General features: G+C 37.9%; 4 protein-coding genes, 1 long non-coding RNA gene and 2 other non-coding genes across 8 annotated transcripts; 1 reads left to right on the forward strand and 6 right to left on the reverse strand.

Annotated features, from left to right (window-relative positions):
* Positions 1–1,674: 1,674 nt before the first annotated feature.
* LOC110756546 (uncharacterized) lies at positions 1,675–2,534 on the reverse strand. Its single transcript, XR_015833506.1, has 2 exons — positions 1,924–2,534; positions 1,675–1,828 (listed from the first exon to the last, which is right to left on the reverse strand). It is a non-coding gene; the product is annotated as an uncharacterized LOC110756546 (long non-coding RNA).
* Positions 2,535–2,916: 382 nt separating this feature from the next.
* LOC110756723 (uncharacterized) lies at positions 2,917–4,093 on the reverse strand. Its single transcript, XM_021958185.2, has 2 exons — positions 3,185–4,093; positions 2,917–3,079 (listed from the first exon to the last, which is right to left on the reverse strand). Exons 1-2 carry the CDS (start codon positions 3,522–3,524, stop codon positions 3,063–3,065), a joined length of 357 nt encoding a protein of 118 aa, XP_021813877.1. The 5' UTR covers positions 3,525–4,093; the 3' UTR covers positions 2,917–3,062.
* Positions 4,094–4,241: 148 nt separating this feature from the next.
* MEE60 (maternal effect embryo arrest 60) lies at positions 4,242–5,005 on the reverse strand. Its single transcript, XM_021958184.2, has one exon. It carries the CDS (start codon positions 4,880–4,882, stop codon positions 4,349–4,351), a length of 534 nt encoding a protein of 177 aa, XP_021813876.1. The 5' UTR covers positions 4,883–5,005; the 3' UTR covers positions 4,242–4,348.
* A 172-nt stretch (positions 5,006–5,177) lies between these two features.
* Positions 5,178–5,249, reverse strand: TRNAD-GUC (transfer RNA aspartic acid (anticodon GUC)). Its single transcript has one exon. It is a non-coding gene; the product is annotated as a tRNA-Asp (tRNA).
* Positions 5,250–5,324: 75 nt separating this feature from the next.
* On the reverse strand, positions 5,325–5,396 carry TRNAD-GUC (transfer RNA aspartic acid (anticodon GUC)). Its single transcript has one exon. It is a non-coding gene; the product is annotated as a tRNA-Asp (tRNA).
* Positions 5,397–5,758: 362 nt separating this feature from the next.
* On the reverse strand, positions 5,759–9,477 carry ROPGEF5 (ROP guanine nucleotide exchange factor 5). The gene is made up of 7 exons (XM_021958180.2): positions 8,727–9,477; positions 8,325–8,441; positions 8,050–8,204; positions 7,667–7,741; positions 7,280–7,570; positions 6,636–6,992; positions 5,759–6,538 (listed from the first exon to the last, which is right to left on the reverse strand). The coding sequence occupies exons 1-7, from the start codon at positions 9,046–9,048 to the stop codon at positions 6,047–6,049; spliced, it is 1,809 nt and encodes a 602-aa protein (XP_021813872.2). The 5' UTR covers positions 9,049–9,477; the 3' UTR covers positions 5,759–6,046.
* A 2,283-nt stretch (positions 9,478–11,760) lies between these two features.
* Positions 11,761–16,783, forward strand: LOC110756721 (guanylyl cyclase 1). Of its 2 annotated transcripts, none has more exons than XM_021958182.2 (10): positions 11,761–11,943; positions 12,694–12,989; positions 13,131–13,255; positions 13,794–13,905; positions 14,359–14,433; positions 14,568–14,656; positions 14,778–14,839; positions 15,226–15,298; positions 15,977–16,052; positions 16,424–16,783. In XM_021958182.2, exons 2-10 carry the CDS (start codon positions 12,828–12,830, stop codon positions 16,499–16,501), a joined length of 852 nt encoding a protein of 283 aa, XP_021813874.1. In that variant the 5' UTR covers positions 11,761–11,943; positions 12,694–12,827; the 3' UTR covers positions 16,502–16,783. The 2 variants fall into 2 exon arrangements, with proteins under 2 accessions (XP_021813874.1, XP_021813875.1); XM_021958183.2 differs by lacking the exon at positions 11,761–11,943 and adding an exon at positions 11,974–12,240.
* The last annotated feature ends 6,433 nt before the right edge of the window (positions 16,784–23,216 follow it).

A 23,216-nucleotide genomic window follows, 5' to 3' on the forward strand; every position in this document is an offset into this window, starting at 1 on the left:
CCGACAATCTCCTATATATATCAGTACTATTGTTGGAGTTACTTGATTGATTGGAATTGAAAGTGACTGTTGTGCTTAGTAGTTGACTGCATTGGAATAATCAGTTGACCCAGTATTGGAATACTGTTGCTATTGGAACTATGGTTATGTTTAGAGACACATTTCAAGTGTTGAGAAGGATAGTAAAAGTACACATTGGATTAAAATGATGAACGAAAATGAACTTGGTTATGCATATATATTATATTAATATAACATTACCTAGAGCAGAAGTATTAAAACGACACTACTTTTATTTAATAGTGAGCATTAGCTTTCTTCAAGTTTCATAGCTGGCGGCACCATCACTAATGCTCTTCCCATGCTGGCACCGAATGTCCTGCAAAACACCAAAATCAAAAGTTTTAAGAGCATCAAAATAACAATTAACAATTATGTGTGTAATAGAAAATTAACAATCACACGGAGCTAAGCCGAAAATTCACACTCTGACAACATAATTACTGACTACAAACATTACCTTATTCACGAGACATACAACTAATTAAAAAAATTAGCTAGACAAGTTAATTAATAGTTTGTGAGATCACAAACCTCCGCACTTGTAATCTTTAGAATGCTTAGCCTTAATTTTGCAACGTTTAGGGATGGTGACTGCAACTTCAGGCTTGATCCCAAGGCTCTTAGATTCTTTAGAGAGCAGAAGGGCACAGAGGCAGCTTGTGTGCACCTTCTTCACCACATCACAGCACTTATGAGAAACCTTCACGTCCTTATCTTTTGCTGCTTCTGCACAAGGAGCTAGCTTCTCTCCCAGAACCTCCGGCTTCAGCTTCCCACAATTTCCAGCCCCATCTGCCCCCTATTTTGTTGTTTTGTCAACCTCATCGGCAAACCCCCAAACATTGCTTGCAGATACAAACAATATTGCTAGGATGCACACGTATTTTAATACTGCAGTTTTCATCTCTACTTGAAATGTGTTAACTGCACAAGTGTACTTTGGTTTGAGCTTAATTTATAGCAAAAGTAACAAGCAGGCTGAAAATTATAAGGTAATTAATAATTTGATTATATCTCTGATTAACTTTCAAATATACCTATATTAATAATTGATTACGACACCCAAAGTTCTCCTAAAGTTGAGAGTGAGGCTGATTCAAAACTGATCATTGTCCCCAACTTAACCACTTGTTAAGCAAATGTGGGACTCGTGTATTCTTCAACACTCCTCATCACTTGAGACCACATTTTAGTGGACCATAAGTGCAACCAATTCCACATCGATCACCCTTTTTTTCTTTTTCTTTTTCATTTGGGGTTTGTTTGATTTTGGTTCAATTTGGGGGGTTTTTTGTTTGATTTGAGTTTAATCGGGCTTGATCAACTGACTTGCTATGATACCATGTGTTAAGATTTCAGAGGGACGGATCCTTGGCCCACCACTAGCAAAATCGATATACAAAATGCCTCATGTTATTAGGAGTAAAACCATTTATTATATGAACTTTCTTAATAGGAACTCGTGTGTTCTTTCAACACTAATGACATATGAACTTAGATATTAATTTATTGCCTTCCAATCAGCTGACTGACAGTATACTTGATGTTAAGAAGTTTCACAGTGCTTTTGGATTACTCTGTTTTGGAACCATATCAATAAGACTTTGGCCTTACAGAATGCAAATAATCAATTAAACACCAACAAATTTGTACATATCAATAAGTTACTTAACCCAATATCAAACTGAACTACATATAATATGTGTGTGTGTAACATAGATGAACAATCAGCTCAGGCTCTTCGGTCTTCAAACCATTGTATAAGCTGCAACCCAGAAACCAGAATTACATTAGAAGCAGTCAAAATTAGTATGCTAATTAATTAGAAGCTGAGATTGCAATGTGAATTATATCACTGACCTCCACACTTGTAACCCTTTACACGGTTTGGAATGTTGCAACGTTGGGCTATGGTGAGAGCAATTTCTGGGGTGGCTCCACTTTGCTGGGCATTTTGAGAAAGAGCAATGGCACAAAGACATCTCGGATTTCTGATCATATTTCTCAACTGCGCGCAGCACTTGATCGAAACCTTCACGTTCTTGTTCTTTGATGCAGCTATGCATGGATCCAGCTTCCAGCCTGCCCTCTCAGTTGTGATTTTGCCACATTCCCCTACCCCATAAGCACTTCCACCAAACGCAGCAATGGTTGTTAGAAGAAAGGCCAGAAAGCAGAAGCTCTTAATTGGACCCTTCATTTTTTGCAATGTGATAGTCAATGGCTTCCAATTTCCCAACTTGGTGTTGGTGGGTTTTTTATACTCAAAGTGGCAGCTTGATCAAATGGAGCTTCTGTTTTCGGGTCAAAGATCAAATTGAAACTCATCCCACAAGACACGGCATGGATGCAGGTAGAAATTAGACTAAGGAGATCACATTATTCTCTTGGTTTATTGCAGGCTTTGGAGTGCAGCACCTACTCACTCCTTGGGCATTGCCTGGCCTCTCACTCAGGCCAATGAGAGGGGGTTAGTGAGTGTTCAATGACCGCACTTTGTTACCTAGCTCCTTAACCTTAAGAGGGGCCAAGGAACTTTTTTATCAGCTTACAAATGAATGGATATTTAACTTTATCATTTTCGGACAAATGAATTGACATTCCAAAAATACGCTATTTTTCCTTTAGTTTTTTGGGGTGATATATATGGCCTACGAACTGAGCCCGCCATCTTCGTTTCTTTTGAAATTAAAATGGCCCTGCCATCTTCATTTTTAGTCATAGATGCATTTCTTTTATAGTCCAATGTTCCTTTTATCCGCTTTCCCATCTTTTCTTTCCTTTTGGTTACCAATATTAGCAGCTACGGTTGGCCGCAACAATGGCAACATGAAGTGAAATTTTTTGCAAAGATATTTAAACAGAAACATTTTATTTATTATTCAGGTGTCTAGATCAGGATGTCATAGTAAAAAGCTAGATGAACTAGTTACAGAGATACAATCTCCAGCACTCCTTGACAGTCCTTGTAGCTGGCACCATAAGTGACTTCATGATCTTCAGGGTAATGTATATGCTGAAAAACAGAATAGCTAGTGTTAATAAATTGCAAATGAATATGGAAGAAGCATTCAGTAACAATTGGTTTGATAAACAAATTGTTAGGGATATGTCAACAAACCTCCACACTTGAAACCCACAGGACGATCCACAATGTTACATCGTTTCGGAATGGTAAGAGCTATTTCTGGTTTGATTCCTGCACTCTTAGCAGTATTAGAAAGCATCACAGCACAGAGGCAGCTTGGGTTCTGGCCTATCCTTTTTACCTGACTGCAGCACTTATCAGAAACTGCAGCATTTTCATCTTGTGCTGCTGCTGCACAGGGAGCCAGTTTCCAAGCCTCTCTGTCGGGGCTAGATTTTCCACACTCGCCAGCCCCGTAAGCCCCATTGAATTGATTGATGCCCAGAATCACAACAAACGCTAGAAGGCACATATACTTCATTGTAGATTCCATTTCTTCAATGCAGTGCAGAATCACTTCTCAACTTCCTGCTTTATATACTACACCAAGCAGCTCAAAAGGTACTTAGTTACCTACAAATGAAACCCAAAAGACATAGTGGAGGTAGCACTGGGAAGGAGGGATTCAATTTGTTTATTGCAGCACCTACTCCTTCAGAAATGGTTTAGGGCTACCTGGCAACTTTAAGCCAATAAAAATTACTGCCCCTAGCTTAAGTGCTTGCCACCATTCCTATACTTTTGTCATTTCTCCACAGCGGCATGCTACCTCAATCATGTTTCTGTAGAGTCTAGGTTCAGTTCCCTTTTGTAACTAAGCAAATCTTGTTTCTCTAAACCCCTTATAATCTCCCACCCAAAACATCGCATTTAAGTATTAAACCACCCGATCACAATGACCAGCTAAACAAAAAGCACCAAGCAGTTAATATTGCTCTATGATGCTCTATGATGATAGCCTGATGCATATAGCATCAGCAATCCATACAGAACAAAAAGAATAATTGCTACATGAACAATTTCATTAGAATATCAGCACTCTCTACCCACTTGTACTACCACTCATCCATAAATTTCATCTCACCAAATCTGTGGAGCATTAATTTGATTTCCCAATCCACCAAAGATTGTTTTTTTTCCTGGGTTCAATTATCACACACCACTATACCATTACCACTAGGAGAACAAAACAAAAAAAAACAAAAAAAGCAAAGAAGCAAGCTTTATGATGCTTTCAATTGAACAACTACTTCAATTTCAAGACATACAAACCATGCATTAAAATTCTGCAAAATCAGAAGGAATTATACAAAAGCTCTAGCGCGTAAAAGCGTACAAAACGATACAAACATAGATGAGGAGCGCAACGGGGACGAAGATGACAAGCGGGATCACGGCGGCCAAAGTGTGGAAGCTCCCGCAACCCAAAGTCCCGAGCTTGATCTGCACCACGTTCATGAGAGCCAGCATCAGGAACACGCAACCGCAAACCGAACCCGCACCTGAGACGAGCATCCCGACCCGGAGGGCGGAGCTGTTGACCCGGGCGAGGTGCTCGGCCGGGTGGTAGGACGGGGTTCGGGTGATCCGGATGGCCTGCTTGAGGGCGACGGCGACGAGGCTGGAGAAGAGGAAGGAGCTGAAGGAGTACACGTGGAAGGCCACGAGGTCCTCCGCGATGCGGGGCCCGGCGCGGCAGGTGGTGGGGTCGTTTACCTCAATCAGGGTGTTGTTCGGGTCGTTGGGGTCCCAGGTCAGGCCGATGAAGACGGCCAAGGTGAAGAGGGAGTTCACGTTCACGATGCCGTCTAGGGCCACTATGTGGACGCTGGTACCGCTGCGGGAGGGCATTTTGGGGATTTCGAAAAGTATCTCACTGACTAGCAGGTAAAGTTACAAACTTGAGAAGTGGTTGTGCAGACAAGAAGCAGCAGCCGAGTCTGCTTTCTTTCTTCTTTCTTCTTTCTTTCTTTATTATTATTTTTTTCTCTTTCGTCTAAAAACTGAAAAGAAAAGGAAGCTTCCGTTGGTGAAACGACGGAAAGTTGGACGTCTTATTTGTAACAGTGCACGTTACATACACGTGTCACGACTTTAATGAGTTTCTAGTTTAACGGAGTTTAGCGAGAGAGTTAAAAAAAAATGGCGCCGTTGCCGGGGATCGAACCCGGGTCACCCGCGTGACAGGCGGGAATACTTACCACTATACTACAACGACCTTGTTGATCTATTTTACCATCTTGTGTTTTTAGTTTAATGGAGTTTAGCGAGAGAGTTTAAAAAAAAAAAATGGCGCCGTTGCCGGGGATCGAACCCGGGTCACCCGCGTGACAGGCGGGAATACTTACCACTATACTACAACGACCCTGTTGATCTATTTTACCATCTTGTTTTAAATAAACACTAACTGTATGGCTTTGAAACGCTCTGCTCAAATCTTTTATTCGAAAATTGCATCCAAAAGTGATTTTTATTGTTGATGATAAACTTGTGAATTTTCTTTATATAAGACAATATATAGGTTGAGTTCAAAAGTTTTAATCTTTGAAGGAGTTTCTTCTGTTTTTGTTTTGTTTTGACAACTTGTTCACTTTATTTAAACAACTACTCTGTTTGGCACCCTGTTTGCTTAGAGTGCTTGTGGTTCCATTCTCCATTGAAGTCAATTTTGAAATTCTTTAGTATGAGCAATATAAATTACAAAGAGAGAAATAAGTAAGTCATTAATTTAAACAAGCAATCTCATGTCTATATTCTTTCTGCAGAAGTTTCAACAAGCAATCTAATCTCTCTATTCTCTCTCTCCTTTTAGCTACAATATTTTAAATGCAAACAACATGCAAACCAGGAACTTTAACAAATAGATTAAACTCCCCTAACTCATAAGCGTCAATACTTAGTTACACCAAGAGGTTCTCTATCTTAAAACTTGCACAGCTCTCTAACTGTATCATTTCTTTCCACTTTTTTTCCTCCAGAACTTCAAGAGACGACCATAAGTTAAGAGGCAAAACCTCAGCGGTCAACTTGATGTGATTTTCTCCCATTTTGGTGTGATGAGTCCTTCTGACGATCCAAATTTTCTGTGCCTTGTAGGTTTGGTATCGAAACAGACCCTTCCATTGTGTTGCTGCAGATTCTTGCTTTTGTTTCAACGCCAAGATAATTTGTCAAGACTCTTCTCACTCCCAAGCCACGACGGGGAGGCTTGTCCCTGTTGTTACTAGTGTGGAGAAAAGGAGTCCTTTCTCCCCTTGCAGGGCTAATTAAAGGTACAGGTGAAAAGTTAGCAGAAGCTCTTTTCTGAGGAGTGCTTGAGGGAGGCACCGAATACTGGACTGGAACCTTCTTGCGAGTAATTACACTGACTGTAGCCACTGATGACAGTCTATCAGTCTGTTTAGCCAAGTCATCCACATATAGTAAATCATCGATGCGAGCCACAATGTTAAATGCCAGGCTCTCCAGAACTCTTGAATAGCTTTCAAGAATGGATTTCCCAACATCCTGAAAAGTATGAAAACAAGTTCTATTGTTATAACAAACATGATGTAAGGAAAACAAGAGTGGAGGAAAGGGTTTCTTGAAAGAAGTAAAATTTAACCTTGTTGCACTGAATCTTGCTCGTGTCCAAGATAGTTTGGGTAAGACAAGGAAACCGCTGCTTCAAGGAAAGCAGGAGGCTTTCAGCTCTTTCTGCCAGCAGTTCTCTCTTATCCACATCAATCACTAGGTCCTTGACCATCTCCCATGATGACTTTGTAGTGGAGCGGTTTGGATTAGGTGGAGGCTTTGAGTGAGCTCTTCGACGCCAGACAAATATTGAGGCTTCAACACGGTTTGCAATCTCTAGAGCAACATGTTCGCTGGACAGGTCAAGGCAATCAAGCAGAAACTCCGGGGAGAATTTATCTGATGTAATATACCGGTAAATTATGTCCCCAAGACAGGCCCTCCCATTCTGATTACAAATCATGAAGAGTTCAATGTAAGATCATCCTTTCATGCTCATCAATTCAAGGGTTCACAAAACATCATGATCAATGTCTATCAACTATTATCTTAGAGTGGTGACAGGCAGCACATTTTAACTCCTAGATTCATATGTGTATGTCAGCCCTAGAGTTATTAAGCATAATCTTGTAATATAAAGCAAGATTAAGAAATAAAGTTTTAGCAATTCAAATATACTATAACCGTGTAACTTCTGCTTCACTTAAAAGTATAATCCAATGTTGGTTTGCAAACCTTTGGGAGAGTTTCCATGTACGACTCTGGAACTTCCATTTCTGCTAGAGTAATGCTGTTGATAGCCATAGCAGCTTTTAGTATTTGATTTGTGCATTCCCGTGTGTGATGCAACTGCTTTCTTGAAATTTCACTGAGACCATCGGCTGCCACACGAGGTACAGGTAGCCACCACTTCTCCTCTTGCCGTTGGAGTGTTTTGCGGAAAGAGGCTGAGCCATCTGCTTCTGGGGCTATAACTCCTTGATCGACATACCAGAACTCTGTATTGGTGAAACTATCTAATATGTCCTACATTAGAAAAGAAAAAAAAAAGGTTCCTTGAACTCATAATGACTTCCAAAAATGAAAACAGTATATTATGAAACAATCAAGGTTAGAACTCACAAGAAGCATATTGTCTAGCTTACGCAGTGCTGGCAGATTCATAAAAAGATCTGATCTGGGCCTGCAAGTCATGACCTACAGAATGCACCAACAGTAAGAAACAAGAAGCATTAGATTGGTTGTTTATGTTTTTGCCACCGGTTTTCCATTCGAGATTTTGCACATTTGTTTACCAAGTCATAATGAAATGGGGATACGAGAAAGTTTGGTAATTGAATTTGAACGAAGACCAAAGGCAGAATTATTCTTAGGGCTTAGTGATGTGAAACATCAAAGCTTCAAATTATTAATTTTAATTTTGCTGTCTTCCTAACAAACAGGAAATATCTTTGATGTTTTATAATCACAATTCTGAGCATAATTAATACTGTAGGAAGGATTACCTCTAGCTTTTTTCCATCAGGAAATGTTTGCCAAGAGGGTATCAATTCGACAATATGATCACTAACACAAATTAGCCATTCCATCTCTCTTCTCCACATTGATTTCTTTTCAGCAGGCAAGGGTTCCAATCTCCACAGTTGCCCAAAAATGGAAGCTTCATGTCGTATAAAATTTGAATTAATTGAAAAACCAGAAGAAAAAAAAATCGCAATATGAAGTAATTGAACCCTACTGTGCTATAAACCGATTCCAGGGACTGATAGGATGAACATACCACAAAGATTGGTAATGGCATTTGAAATAGCCATCGCTGTGCAAACCCCTTTACCAGACCCTGACATGTCTTCCCCAAGCAACAATTTTGAAAATCTCTCTCTCATCATATCCATCTCTGTTTGAATTTTCAACAACGCAGAAGGATTACAAAAAGGAAAAATAAGCATGATAAGTCACATGGGATTCTAATAACCTTTTATTTGGTTGCTAGTAATATAAAGGAAAAAGCTTTAAACTTTTTGCAATTTGTCTTTAAAGAAGTTGTATTAAGCTAAAGAAAAGAGGTGGGGTTGAAAACATAGTAAAGTTTCAAATTTTTGAATGTTGACCTTCTGTTTCAAAAAAAATTACCACTCTTGGCAACCAAGTGAAGCACAAATTGCAGAAAAATAAATCTAACCTGCAATTTTCGAAGCCAAATCCTTAAACTTCGAATCATCAGCATGGGCTTTTTGTTCTGCTTCACCCACATCAGCAGCAACAGAATTTTTGCACAGTTCAGCATTTCTTATAGGCCAGCCCAACAGAGGCGGTGAAGAAGGCCCTTTTCTTTTCTCTTCCTCAGTGGAAGTCTCAGAGCTCGATCTACTCGAACTGCTCTCCCTGGACTCACCACTTGAATCGGTGAGTGACTCACTTCCAGCCCCATTATCAGCCAAAGACTTGACGAACCCAGTTCTTTTTTTCTGTAAATTCTCCCTTTTCTTGACCAAAGCTTCCATCTTTTCAACTTCTGAAAATGCTTGAGCTGCACAAGGAAAGCAAATAAATTGAGCCAGTGTTCAGCTAGCTCAGCTGCTTTAGTTATGAACTTGATCCTCCAAGTTGTTCCAGCATAGATTTAGACTTTTGAGCTATACAATTGAAGCTTACAAAAGAATTGCGAGATGGGTTTTGAATTTTATGGAGGATTTATTCAGGAACTGAAGTGGTCATGATTGCTAGCCACAGAGTAACAGTAACAGAGGTTGCAATGGAACCACTCAAGCTGCAAGGAGGGGATATGGGGTCTCTTTCTCTTTATTCTCCTCTCCTTTCTAAATTTGATTTGAGTTTGAAGTTCATGACTCATGAGGGTAACTGCCAATTGTCACATGCCATACCAACGTCTCTTTTCTTCCATCCTTCTCTCTCTTTCTCTTTCACTCTCTGAGTACAGAATACGTTCAAAAAATATTATTAAAATATAGGACCATGTAGATGAGAGCGTACGGATTTGTGAATTTGAAATTACAAACTCACCCTCTGTCCTATGCATGGTCTTTTTATATAGCTTTAGTATTGAGATCATGTGCATTGTTTTCATAATTTTCTTATAAAAAAGGAAATGGAAAAATGAAGATCATAACTTCATAACGCAACATGAAATTAAATGGAACAGGTGGGTTAGGTCAAGATTGAAATTTGATTATCTTAATTAAATGCCTGGTTTTGCATTTGTCCTTCCAGCCCATCAAATCAACCAGTGGGGTTTAACAGTGAGTGCAGGAAGTCTGTTACTTTTGCCTACAAAAAGACCAGACCTAACATGGCCCAACAGGTATCTTTTAATCTCTGGTTTTTTTTTCTTCATTTGCATACTAGTATGGGTAGGGTACCAGGTGACCAACCCACATAATCACATAGCAATGTTCAATTAATGGTGACCCAGATTGATGAGATAGGCCAGCACCATGGACTGCCCAAAACGCAAATATAATTGCTATATTTATATTAATCAGTAAAGTTTATGAATTTCTTTAATGGCTAGAAATCATAATGCTCATGGTTACTACCTTTTATGAACACTATGAACAAATATTGTGTAATAATTAGGTGATGGAAGGTGATTTGGTAATTTAGCATCATCGAAATTTGAATAGGTAGCCGTTTTAGGGTGGGGAGGGTAGGTCGTGTAGGACGAATGGTCCATCAGCTGTTGCGAAAAGCACCTCGTAGAATATGACTAAATCTCTCTCCCTAATAATATTACTCTATTCACCTTCAAAACCTTCTTTTTGGACTTTACGCTTGAATTTTAGTAAAAAGTGAAAACCCCACAGTTAATTTAGCTGCAAAATTCATCTTTGTGTTTGAGAAAAGTTGGCCCATCTTCTTACAGAAAAGTTAAATACAATATAAATTGTTCAAAAGAGTCAGGACGAGGCTTTCATGTTCTTATTAAAACTCTTTAAGTTATATTTATATTTTGAATTCCAACTTCCAACTTCCAACAGAAAAGGAAAAAAAATAAGGTGGTGGTGAGAGGGCCTCCTCAGGGCAAAAAAGACCCACAAGTGTTTATGAAGTATGACGATTGCATAGTGGAGCACAGCAGGAGGAGCAAAGCCAAAAAGCATGTGGCATGCATTGTGTATATAGCCGTTTGTGACGGCGAAAGCAACAAGCTAAAATTTTTGACTTTTGGTTTTATTTTATGTGGTACTGGTTGCTTTTCCACAGTTGCTGCATTTTCTTTGCGCATTCATTTCCCTCCTTGTTCATTCAACGTTGAGTGTTGACATTAACATAATAACAGTTTCAAATTTGAAAACTAACTTCTGAGACAACAGAAAGAAAGAAAAAACATCTAAAACTATAGAATCAGAGGGAGGAGGGAGGGGGGCTGAGCTTATCTAATTTCACAAAGCTATCACTAAATCTGAGACGCTTAGTTTGCTATGAGGGCCAATGTTCATGTGCAAAAGAGATGAGGCTTTTCTTTTCTTTTTTCTTCTTTTGGGCCATAACATTCAAAACACTTTAAATTTGAATAGGCCTGCAAGTGGCAGCCTTTGCAGGCTGGGGAAGTTAGGAGCCTATCTCATTTATGTACATTGGACTCCTCTGGCGGTTTGAATGAATAGCATGTACTTACAAAATAAGAAAAACCAGAACAAATACTTTTGGCGTCTCCGCTGCACTCACGGGTGTCAATCAGTTTTTTTTAATTATATATATTTTTCGGTCTTTTATCTATGTATTTTTTGTTAAAAAAAATTGTCAGACATGGACTTTTATTTATTTTTGGTTTTTTTATTATTATTTACATTTAATAAGCTATTATTTTATGTATTTTTTGTTTTTCAGAACATTTCTCATTGAGATGGGTAATAACATACTAAACTCACACGCACCACACGGATGTTAGGACTCGAACTTAAGTACTTTCCTGGATGAACAATTGCCCTAACAAATTATAAGAGTTGTGTTAGGAAACTTTCTATTAATTAGGACAATTTTGATGTATTTATGTAAAATCACACTAGGCAATGTCGTCCCCTTCGTCTTATAGCCCATCAGCTTGAGTAGAAAATAAAGATCATTGGGCCTTCTTCATCTTCTCTCTTCCACAGTCCTACTTGTCCACTTGCCACCAAACCCAATATCCGTTAGCCCAAAATGGAATTTTAATTTTTCTAGAAACAATGAAAAATAAAACCAGAATTTCTTCTTTCGATCAAACAAAACCAAAATATATTTAACAACTCCAAAAAAGATTAAAAAAAACAGGAGATAGAGAATTTAGAATCTGAATATTTCCAGGCTGGATCCAATCGGACAGGGACAGAAGCCAGACAAGGAATCCGAAGTGCTGATCGCGTCTTTCTCCTTCTTTCTGTTTCTTTTCCGCAAAGGTTTTGTCTTTTTTTTATCATTTGCTGTACAATTTATTATTCATAGAAATGATTGGATTTTGATCTGATGAAGCTGTAGCTGAATTAGTTCACCTACCAGCAGCGCCTTCATTTTGATATCTTGGATTGCAAAATATTGAGCTTTGATGTCTTGTTTTGATGAATTATTCAGCTCTATTATTGTTGATGCTATTCATTTCCTCGTTATCTTATTCAATTGGTTGATTTAGATGTAAAAGTTGAGCTCTTTGCTCAATTTTTCGACCGTTTTGATTGTGGAAATTCAATCGATTTCGTGTAGGTTTTCAGTTTTATAACTTATATTTGATGATTTCTTATCTAACTCGTCTGAGTGTGTAAAGATACGTTCTTGTGAACCTCCTTTAGCTTCATTTTAATATCAGAAACCCTGAGTTCCCCCTTTGAATGATGTGTATCAGCTTCACCTTTGGGTTTTAATTGAATAGTTTATTGTAAAAAAAAGGTTTCAGAGCCAAAAATTTATGTATGCTGACGACCCAATATTGGTTCATGGATGTCCAAACTCAGCTTGATTCTGTCTCAGATTCGCAATTGTATTAGAACTAAATAGTCTTACTGAAGCTCTCAAATCATAGTCGTTCCCTGGAAATAGTAAATGCACATTGTTTGATTACGACATGTTTTTCACAGTTGGAGAAATTGATCTCTCTTTTCTTTTTGTTGTTTAGTCCAGAAACCTGATGTTTTTGTATGTTCAAACTGGAACAGGTTGCAGAGATATATACCCTTTAAATAATTTGGGGGAACTGCATTACAGGGCTACCGAGTGAAATACCGCTTTGAGTATTTAAATGTCTGAGCATTAGTGTGGTGGTGAGAAACCATAGCTGAATTGGTCATTCATGTGGCCTTCATGTTTACTGTTCAATAATATTATTAAGGCGGAAGATGAAGAAGAATCAGATGGAGAACATTCAAGTTTAGTTGAATCATACCCATGTGGGCAGTCATCGAGTAATGGTAAATGCCATGTTGCTGCCTTGCCATGTTCACACTTTGTTGAAGTGAGTGCATTGCCATTCTGTCCCTACCTTTCTTATTTATAACTTGTTCATTCTGGACTCTGATACCAATGGTTTCGAATTCAAATACTCATTAAAGTGTGGTGTTAGTTTTAATTTGTTTACGTGTCTTGGTGCTTATAGGTCCCACACATTAATCAGCTAGATTCTTGGGATTGCGGCCTCGCCTGCCTTGTGATGGTTTTTCGGACTGTTGGCATAGACAGCTGCGATATTCAGACATTGGCAGAACTATGTTGCACTACTAGGTGCTCCCTTCTTTATAGAGTCAGAACTTCAATTCCTTCTCTGATAGTCTGTTATATACGTTCCTTTGAGTATTGCTCGTAAGAATTTGATCGATGATTATAGGATTCTGACTTTTGAGATTGGCAAAGATATAAAGTGTAGACGAATGAAAGCCCTTCCTTGAGTCTCGACCTAGTGTTTAAAATGCTAGATTCTTATGTGTATTACTAGATTAATTTATTCTTTCCTAAAAGATCTTATTTGCATATGGGCATGCTGTAGGCTATAGCTTATGCATTGTCTTGCAGAAATGAGGTAACAAGCAATACTTGTCCTCTTTTATTCAATTTTCAAACAACAGATGACTGTATGTTCCCCCCTTGTATTGTTCATACAAATAAATATTTGTTGTGAAGTTGGAATAGGTATGGAGTATCATAAGAATGCTTGATACCTTCTTGTTGCTAAAAGTTGCAGGTAGATTCCTACTTGATACATCAGTCACATATTCAATATAAGCTTATATGATATATCTGCATGCTAACATATTGTTTGCAGCATTTGGACCGTTGATCTAGCATATTTATTACAGAAGTTCTCTATCAGTTTTTCCTACTACACGGTGACATTTGGAGCAAACCCAAATTATTCTGGCGAGACATTTTACAAGGTGATTTTCTTTTCTGCATTTAAAATAACGAAGTATTTAAATGACAGTATTTCTTGCTGGTGTGTGTGAACTAGATCATATTGGCTGTTTTCAAGTTCCAGAATGCACTTCTTAGCTTAATTGTCTATTAATTATATATGCATATATCATATGACTTGAGGACCCAAACTGCAAAAGCCAGATCTTTAGCTGTCACGATTTCCTGGTATTAGCTGAAATTTTAATCTTTAGCAATGGGTGCCACCTATTTATGGGTGATTTGCAAATGCTACTTATTGTGTTTGGTATGTAAAATAAATGAGAATTTGGACATTTCATTTTATTTATCCAAAGAAAATGTTTTGGATATAAAGGTTGTTGTTTCACATGAACTTGTCATGTTGTTTCACTTTTCTTCTTTCATATACTTGTTCACACATTGATACACAAAGTTTCGGTTCATTTATTCTGCAGGAGCAATTACCTAATGATCTGGCGCGAGTGGATACACTATTTCAAAAAGCACGGGAAGCTGGAGTTAGTATACAGGTATAATTGTTAGCCGCAAAAAGCTAACATATAGACCATAATTTCAGCTCTTGTTGATCTCTTCCCAAATCAAGAGTTGGACATCCTTTTTATTCGTAATTTTCATGTTCCAATAAACCTTTTTTTCTTCACAGTGCAGGTCAATCAGTCGAGAGGAAATTTGTTTCTTGATTTTGTGTGGGAAATACATTGCCATTGTATTGGTTGATCAGTATAAATTGAGGTTCAAATTTCTTGTACTCTCTTCTTTCTTTTTTTTCTCCTTGATTGGAATGTATGAGATACATGTTAAAAATCGAAGTTCTGGGCTAATGTTAAATATTTCTGTCAAAATTGTGTCACAGTCGGTCTTGTTCAGACGATGTATTTGTCTCAGACTTTTATGGAAGCAACTCTGGTTACACAGGTAGGACTGTCACGTTTGATTACACTGGTTCTGTTAGAATCTGAATAAAACTTCTTTCTCTGCACAATGTTGAGACTGACATGATTGTGCCTTTTGTTTGTGACAATATAAAGAAGGTGCTTCAGGGTTGTGATTTCTTTTTATTTTCAACTTTATTGGGGGAGATGGATAGATCTGCTGTACATGTATAACTTGGGCAAAAGAAAGAAAAAGTGGACATAAATACTTTTATAGAATCATAATTAAACTTAAAGAAGTGCTCTTTGCTGGGATGAAAGATCCTCTTTATGCATCCCATGATTAATCATTCTTGCTTCCAACCACTTTTTAAAGAAGTTTGCATGTTTAGATGAATTAATTGCTGGATAGTTTATTGTTTTTGTTAGGTCACTATGTCATCATATGTGGGTATGACTCTGCTACAGATGAGTTTGAGATTAGAGATCCGGCCTGTTCAAGGTATCTTCATTGCAACTCTTTTGTCTTTTTGGGGGGCCAGGGTGTGGGTAAGAAGAAGAAAAGCTGTAATGTTATCTTCTATTCATGCGTTTGGGCCATCCTCATTCATGTTGAAATTTCTGATGGAGTATAAATCATGATGATAGACCTATCAATTTGGTGATTATCTGACTCCAAAAACTTATTGAAATTTGTGGGATATTATGCCGTTAAGAACATGCCATGCTAACAAATATCTTCCAGTAAGAGAGGAGTCAAAAGTAGAAACTTCCTTATGTTTGTCAAACTCTTAGAGAGGCTTCTTTAACGATCCAGCATTTGTGATTTTTAATGTCCAGCTACAAAAATTATGTTAATTCATGTAATAAGTTTACACTAAGTTCATCATAAGAATAGTTACGAAGATCTATGTACATAAGCCTGCAAATGTTACTCAGAAAGGCTGCATTATGCTTGAATATAATTGATAGTGCTGAAGAAGTCAATTAGTTTGGTTTTTCATGGGAGTAGTCGTTGATAAAAAAAATCTACTCGCACACGTCTGTGCTTACATGTGCATTCTTTTAGGCTGGGTGAACTTTTGAACTGAACTATTTGGGCTGTCAATTACTCTCATGTTTTATTGTGGTCCAAAGTTCTTTTAGCTTATACAAGTGTCCCTTTGAATAAACTGTGCAGGAAACATGAGCGGGTGTCATCAACATGCTTAGAAGAAGCCCGGAAATCGTTTGGCACTGATGAGGATCTTCTCTTGGTAATCCGAAATCAGCCTTGACCTTGTTGTGTCTCTCCCTTGTCATTTAAGTACATTGAGATTATTAAATCGCTAGGTTGTTGGCTCGAACATGGAGATGGGCACCTAACATTTGTAGGAAACCCATTACATCCATTTTAGTAATGAATCCATAATTCTTTCCATAATGCACTGGTGAAACCTTTTATGGTGAAGACTCTTTCCACCCGTTTACAGAGCCAATATCTGCTGATATCCTGAAAAGTCAACTCAGGAAGTTTTGTAGATCACAAGATTCATATAAAGAAACTTCTAATGAAAGCACTTATGCATGCACCCCAATAATGGCAAGATACTCTCAATCACTAATTTCGTATGGGATTTCCGTGCAGATATCTTTGAAGAGGAGTGGGAAGCAAAATAGCCCCTCAATTCAACGTTCTGCTCGTGACAATATCGATTGCCGTTGATATCTATTATTAGATCCCCTATATATTACAAGTTGATTCACGTATAGCATGTACTATAGAAAGGGGGGAAATTGTTGTCTGTTATTCATTGAAACTCTGTCAGTATTATTGAGCAGAGGATTTGGTTGTGCACTTAAAGATAACGTGCACACCACGTATACGCCCCGATTAATTGTATATCATGTAACATACATGTATGTATTTTCTATTTCGAGCCATCTCCAAACAGATTCTCAAGGCTCAATAAATGAAATTCACAGGACCCTTCCTGGTTTTCTGTCATCATTTTTTGATTTCAAGTTATAATTTTATAAAAGAAAAACGACCATAATGGACTGGATGCACTTGAAATTTTCAGACTCTACTTGTGTTGTAAGTCAACTGCTAATTCTCAAGCATGTTTCATTGGGTAAGTTTTTCTCGAGCTTTGAGGGGGGCAGCACTTGGCTTTAATACATGCATGCAACTCTGTATCCATCGTTTTCGTGTCAACTTCATCCTAGTTCTTCTGAGTTCATGCGCTCCTCGTCAGAATTGTAAATGTAGCCCTACAATTATTATTCAAGTTCAAGCATGCTTGAGCCATAAACTAGTTTCATGGGGACTTCGTGTGACCATGTATGTATATATGCTCCTGTGGTGTGGGCCTAAATGCATCATGCATGTTCTGGATAGATAATATGTGAAAGTGCCTGCCGACCTTGGAAGACACACACACACGCGCACGTGTGCACTTAGAGAGACCAATTATCCAAGCTGTGTTTTATAGTTTAATCCTCGATTTAGGGTACTTAATTTGCAACATTTGAGACACCACTTACCCATGTCTTGTCCTAATAGACTCAACTTTTAAAAATGGTTTGAATTAATAATTGAGGCTAAACAAACACTACCCTATAAATAATGTGCCTTCGATTAATCTAGGGTGGAAATGGAATATGGTGCAGAGACAGACATGGAAGATTGAGTTTAGGTCAAAGGGAGGTGATGCAAAAGTGCACTGGCAAATATATACATATATATATATATATATATATAGTTCCAAGAATCTGAGAAAACAAAGATTCCGACAGATTAGGCTTTTCCCGGAGAACAATGAAACATGTCTCTCCATACTCCATACACGCACCCCATAACTTGGTATTTGGTGTCACAGTGTCAGTTTATATGGCAATATGGTTTCAATTCTATTCTATTCTATGTCTATGTCTAGCTAGTAGCTGTGCTTCTTTTTCCTTCCTTTGAAAAAGAATGGCAACCCATACTGTTATCTAGTTCCAAGCCAACTATGTGGGTCAAACTATATAGTACAATATAATCTATGTTAATATTCTTCTTTTCCCAAGTATAGGTTCTAAGCTCAGACAATCAACGGGGGATTGATTTTATTTTGACTGCAATTATAAGTATTAGTATAAATACTTTTAACCACTTAAGTTATGCAACTCTGATACAAATTAAATACGCTGATGGGTTTATAATTTACTTCCATAGTCAATTTCTCCACCAAATATTTTGTCCTGAATTCTTTGTTTGAGTCTGAAGAAGATGACAATCACGAAACAAAACAACAAAACCAAAACAGAAAAAGGAAGAAAAAGATCCAGAGACATAATCTTAGACAGGGCAAGTTGTAAGCAGATGAAGGTGTACACAGCTGTGCCTAATTGCCCACTGAGACTGAGATGGTCTCTATCTCTCTAGGGAGAGACTTTGTTTCCAAATTTCACCAATTGGATTATTTAGTCCAAAGGGAATGTGCTTGCTTAATGAAAAAAAGGAACAAAGAAAGCATGTGCATTTCTGTGTCTCACATTAGTCCTCAGATCAAAGAAACTTGCCTTGTGATAAATTACTTTCATATTCTTTTGACTATCCAAATTTCAATTTCAGCAAATTCCCATCACAAAGCCAAATTAAACGAATCAGTTTTTCCAATGGAGTCTTATATGCAATTTTTATGACCCAAAAGGGTATAAGAATCTTTGTTTGGAAGGTTTGATCATTCATCCCGCAATAACGCAATGCTTATTATTATTATCTTTTAAAGTAACGGGTATGAGCATGTGATCTGATGAGTCATTTCATATTTTTATTTTGGCTAGCAGCCCACTCCATTTGAGGGTGGATCATGCTGTAACAACTTTTGCATGTGCTAGCTTCACCCTCTAGCTAGTTACTTACATGCAATTGTTTTTCTATTATTTTTTTATCTAAAGGTAAAAGATGGACGAGAGAGAAAACGAGAGTCGAACTTTGACAACGTATAAAACTATAAACCTTTTAAGAAAACACAGTTCATATGTGTTTTTCCAATTCCTCTTTAAAATTTATCTAAGGATATAATTTAAGGAGTCCGTTATGAATGCTCTTACTTAACATAGTTCATATGTGTAAAAGAGAGATCCGGACCCGTATGGTATGGTGCACCATTTGGACCGAGTCCATCACGCTTCCCGATAGTTTGACCATTGACCAGGGCATGTGAATGGTGATGCTGGTGCTGGTGCTTTCCTTTTGCTTTGATTGAGTGAAATGGTAGCTTCCTCCCTTGTCCGTCATAATTTCAAATTCCTAACACATATCTTTGAATCTTTGAATATAATCAAAATAGCATAGTATGCATGTGACATGAGAGAGAGTGGGTGGTGGTGCGGGTCCTAGTCGATCGAATTATTCGAATTTTGAAAATTAGGCAACAAAATCTTAAAAAGGACAGCATTATAGGTGCCACTTGTCGCCATCACACTCCATGATGCATTGCCGTACATACACCACCATTTGACACATGAACAGAAGACGGAAGACAGAACACAACAGGGATGGAGGAGAGAGAGTAAACAAATCTCCCTGTAGGGCTCTATTTTTTCTCCTCCGGCGTGGGTCTCTTTCACCAAAAAGGAAACCTAGGCGTTTAAATACCAAAGAAAACAAATTACTTGGGGTTTAGTTTACTGGTATATTTTCTACATACGAGGGGCCCGCACAGCTACTATCGAAATTGCCAGCGCAGAGGTAGAGAGGACACGTGGGTGAGGGAATGAAATGAGAGACCTCTCATAATTGAAACTTTAAAGAAAGAAGGCTTACCATTTACTCCAATTGTTTGTGAGGTAGCTGCCCTTAATTATATGCACCACCCGCATTCACCTTCTCCCTCTAAATCCCCATCATAAGACCTACCCAGCATATTCTTTTATATGACTTTTCTTTTCCAAATTTGAACCTATAATTCAAAGTCTTTGTCTCAATCTTAATGTTACTTCAGTCGAAGCTCATGAGCATCATTATATGCCATTGTTGTTGAGAAGTTAATAGCGCGCTTTCTCTCTTCATTCTCTTTTCAACTTCTGAATTACTCGTTTTGGTACGTCACTAAAAATATAATCAGATATCATACTGTATGTTATTTTTGTACACGCTTCTCTAATATATGGATGCAATCACCATTAGTGTGACATAATAATTAGGGCAAACAAACCGAATTGTGATTCGAAATTATGGAGTCAATCATGTCTATAATTATGCGAACAAAGAATTTGGTTTGACAAATTATAGTGACAAGACAACAAAGAATGGAATGTGAAGTTGACTGGCGTTTTAACCATGCAGGCAAAAGGTCAAATAATTGTGTAGTTGGTTGCCAACTCGCCAAACTCAAGTTGACCTAATTTGAACCAACATACTAAAATAGGCTGTCACTCAACAACATGGGTCACCCTTTTACATGAAAGCTTTCAAACACTGCACACAGACAGTGATTTTCATTTCTGTTCAAATTTAAAATAAAATAAAAACTAATCAGAAAAGGAAGAGAAAAGGCAAGATACGAGATACGAGCCAACGGAAGAACCTGTCCACCAAACAGAAAGAGGGAGGGTTTTGGATGGTAGTGGGAAAATGGAATTTGAGAAACGGGCCGTTGAGTTCAAATTTCGAACGACGATAAATAAAATTATTGACAATATCATTCTACTCCACTCCTCGACGTTTGACAGTGACGCATCAGTTGAATCTCCAGGCGGGAAATTCGAAAGGTTTGGCGGGAACACCCGGCTGAGCTGGCAATTTCTTACGGCCTAATCTAATCGCTTAATCAGGTCATTAAACATATAATTTTTAATTTGATAATGTATTTAACGTACACTGTACAGGAGGGTTCTTTTCGTAATTTTAGACGGTGACTTGGCGAGGGTGGGGCCTGATCATATCCGTATGTTCGAAATGAGTAGACTACCTCGGTTCTCACTCTCACTCTACGACTACGGCAGCTCACTGACGTAGACCTCATACAAAAAGACAATAATACCCAGTTCCGACCATGAGGCACGAGCACTCTGCCAAAAGATACTTCAGTTTTTGTAAGAAAATATCTCCCCTGTTTTTGGTTTGGGGTTGGTTTGGTTTTGCATGAAACGTCCTTCCTGTCGAATCAAATCAAAATTTATTGCAGACCCAAAAGAAATCAAATTTCTATTTTGTATGAAAATTAAAAGGTGGAGTTTAATTTTCAAAAAAGTGTTCCCGCTATTTTGACTAACGGGGTGCTGTGTGCTGTCCATTTTGGCTGGTAATAAAGCCTCGTCTTTGTCCCCACTCCGCACCACGAGAAATCTCCTTTTGAATTATTTCCAGATATAGAAATATACGTATTTTTTTTCGGGGTTTTGTCCACTCACGAAACAGATGGCGGGAAATTTATCAAATTCGGTTGAGAGTTTGGGTTTGGGTCCGGCTCCGGGTCCCTTTATTCTTTATCCGTTGGGGATAGCGAACGTCGTTATAACTGCGTTACCACTTCTGTTTTTTTTTCTCTCTTTGGTTGTGGAAACGTCGTCGTAACGTCGACGATGTGTGGGAAAGAGCCGTACGAAGAGACGGAGACGGTGGATTCCGTTATTATTTATTTATTTCTCTATTATTATGTATATAAGGTAGTGGAGCAGGACAGATTGACAGTTAAGCTGCCGACTCATACTCGGTGCTTGTGCCACGTCACGAAACTCAGGGGTTGTGCTTTTCTTACCCGAGAAGTCACGGATTCTCTGTTGCATGAGGTAAAACTTGTTGATGAGGTTTTACTGAATTACCAATCTTTGGTATTTCACCAATAATCTTGGTGACTGGCTTTGTTTTTAGCAGTTTAGAGTTGTAAAAAGAGAGCTCGGGATGCCAAGGATTTATAATTGCATTTCCACTCATTTGTCATGGTAAAAGGTAAGGTGAGACAAGGGTTGTTACTATTTATATGAATAGTGCACTGTATGCTCAAACCAATTTTTTGTTGGTTTTTCACCCGTTGCCATGTCAACTACTATTTACATGAGATATGAGGAGAGGAATTTGTATAGAGTTTTCGTATGGGAAGTGAAGAATATGGCTAGGTATTTATAAAATAAAAAATATGAAATTTTTGGTTTTTTTTTGCTCTTTTTTTTAAAAAAAAATTCGTTGCTAAAGTCACAACCCTCAAGCAACAGCTCAGGCTGTTCTTGCCTTCGGGCCTGCCAAGGCTTGGTGGAGCCCACGCCTTGCCTGGGTTGTTTTGTACCGCTAAAAACTGCTTTATGGGCCTAGGCCCCCTCTTGACCGGGTTGGGGGGTGTGCTGGAAATGCTCAAATGCTACGGTCACTAGAAGTATAGCTTTAGCTCTATCCTAAACTACAAAGTCTCCTTAAGTAAATGATTAAGTTAGTATTGATGTGAAGGGGCTAAAAGTATTTATCTTTACACAGTAGCGAACTCATAATTTAACTTTGAATGAGTGAAATTGCTTACAATAACTTGTAAGAATATATATATGAGAGCTTCCATTGAGGGATCCTCCAAATTAGCTTATTTGAGGAACATCTTTGTAGGGCCCACTCCGCATTATATTTCACTAATCCAAACTGTCTATGTTATAGATAATCATTCAAAGATCATCTCTACAAAAAATCACTTGAATCCGATATCGTTTGACCACTCAATTGTGTTATTAAAATTTTAGTACTTTCTTAAAGCACTGTGTTCATTGATTTTATAGGATACAATTAGATGTCGAAACGGTTTTCGATTTGTCTAATTTTTTGCAAAGATGATTTGTGAATGTAGACTTAAAAAATAGATAGATTGGATCGTTGAAAAAAAATCGTAGGGTAACCTAAATGGCGTCCCTCAAATAATTTATTTGAGGGATCCCTAAATAAAAGGGGACTGTATATAACTATAACATAGATATACAAATAAAAAAGCAAAGCAAACCTACTATTAGTGGAAGAGGAAATAGACAAAAATAGTTTAAATGTCCCTCTAAATTTTGCTATTTGTGGGGCTAATTCAATTGTATGTAAAAAGGTTGTATATAGCATGGACAAGATTATGTATCATAGAAGTGCATAAGAAAACATTTATAAAATAACAAGTGGGGGCAATAGCCCCTAGTTGGCATATGTTGAGTCCGTCAGTGTCTTCACATTTGAAGTCATATGTTCGATTCTCATTTTCTAATGTCGTCTTATTTACAATGATAAAGTCGTTTATTATTCACTTTTAAACTTTGGTCCTTACATCTAAAACTCCTAATTCCGCTATTGGTTATTTAAGTGAATCAAAAGTTCGGAATTCCAATAATCTCAAAAATATATATTTGTGATGAAATGAAATTGTTCATGATGGACCTAAAATGGTTGTATTGTACAACCTTAAATTGACTGTACCCACTTGCAATGTTGG

The sequence above is a fragment of the Prunus avium genome, chromosome 2 (genome assembly GCF_965620075.1).
Source record: "Prunus avium chromosome 2, drPruAviu1.hap1.1, whole genome shotgun sequence".
Classification (NCBI taxonomy): domain Eukaryota; kingdom Viridiplantae; phylum Streptophyta; class Magnoliopsida; order Rosales; family Rosaceae; genus Prunus; species Prunus avium.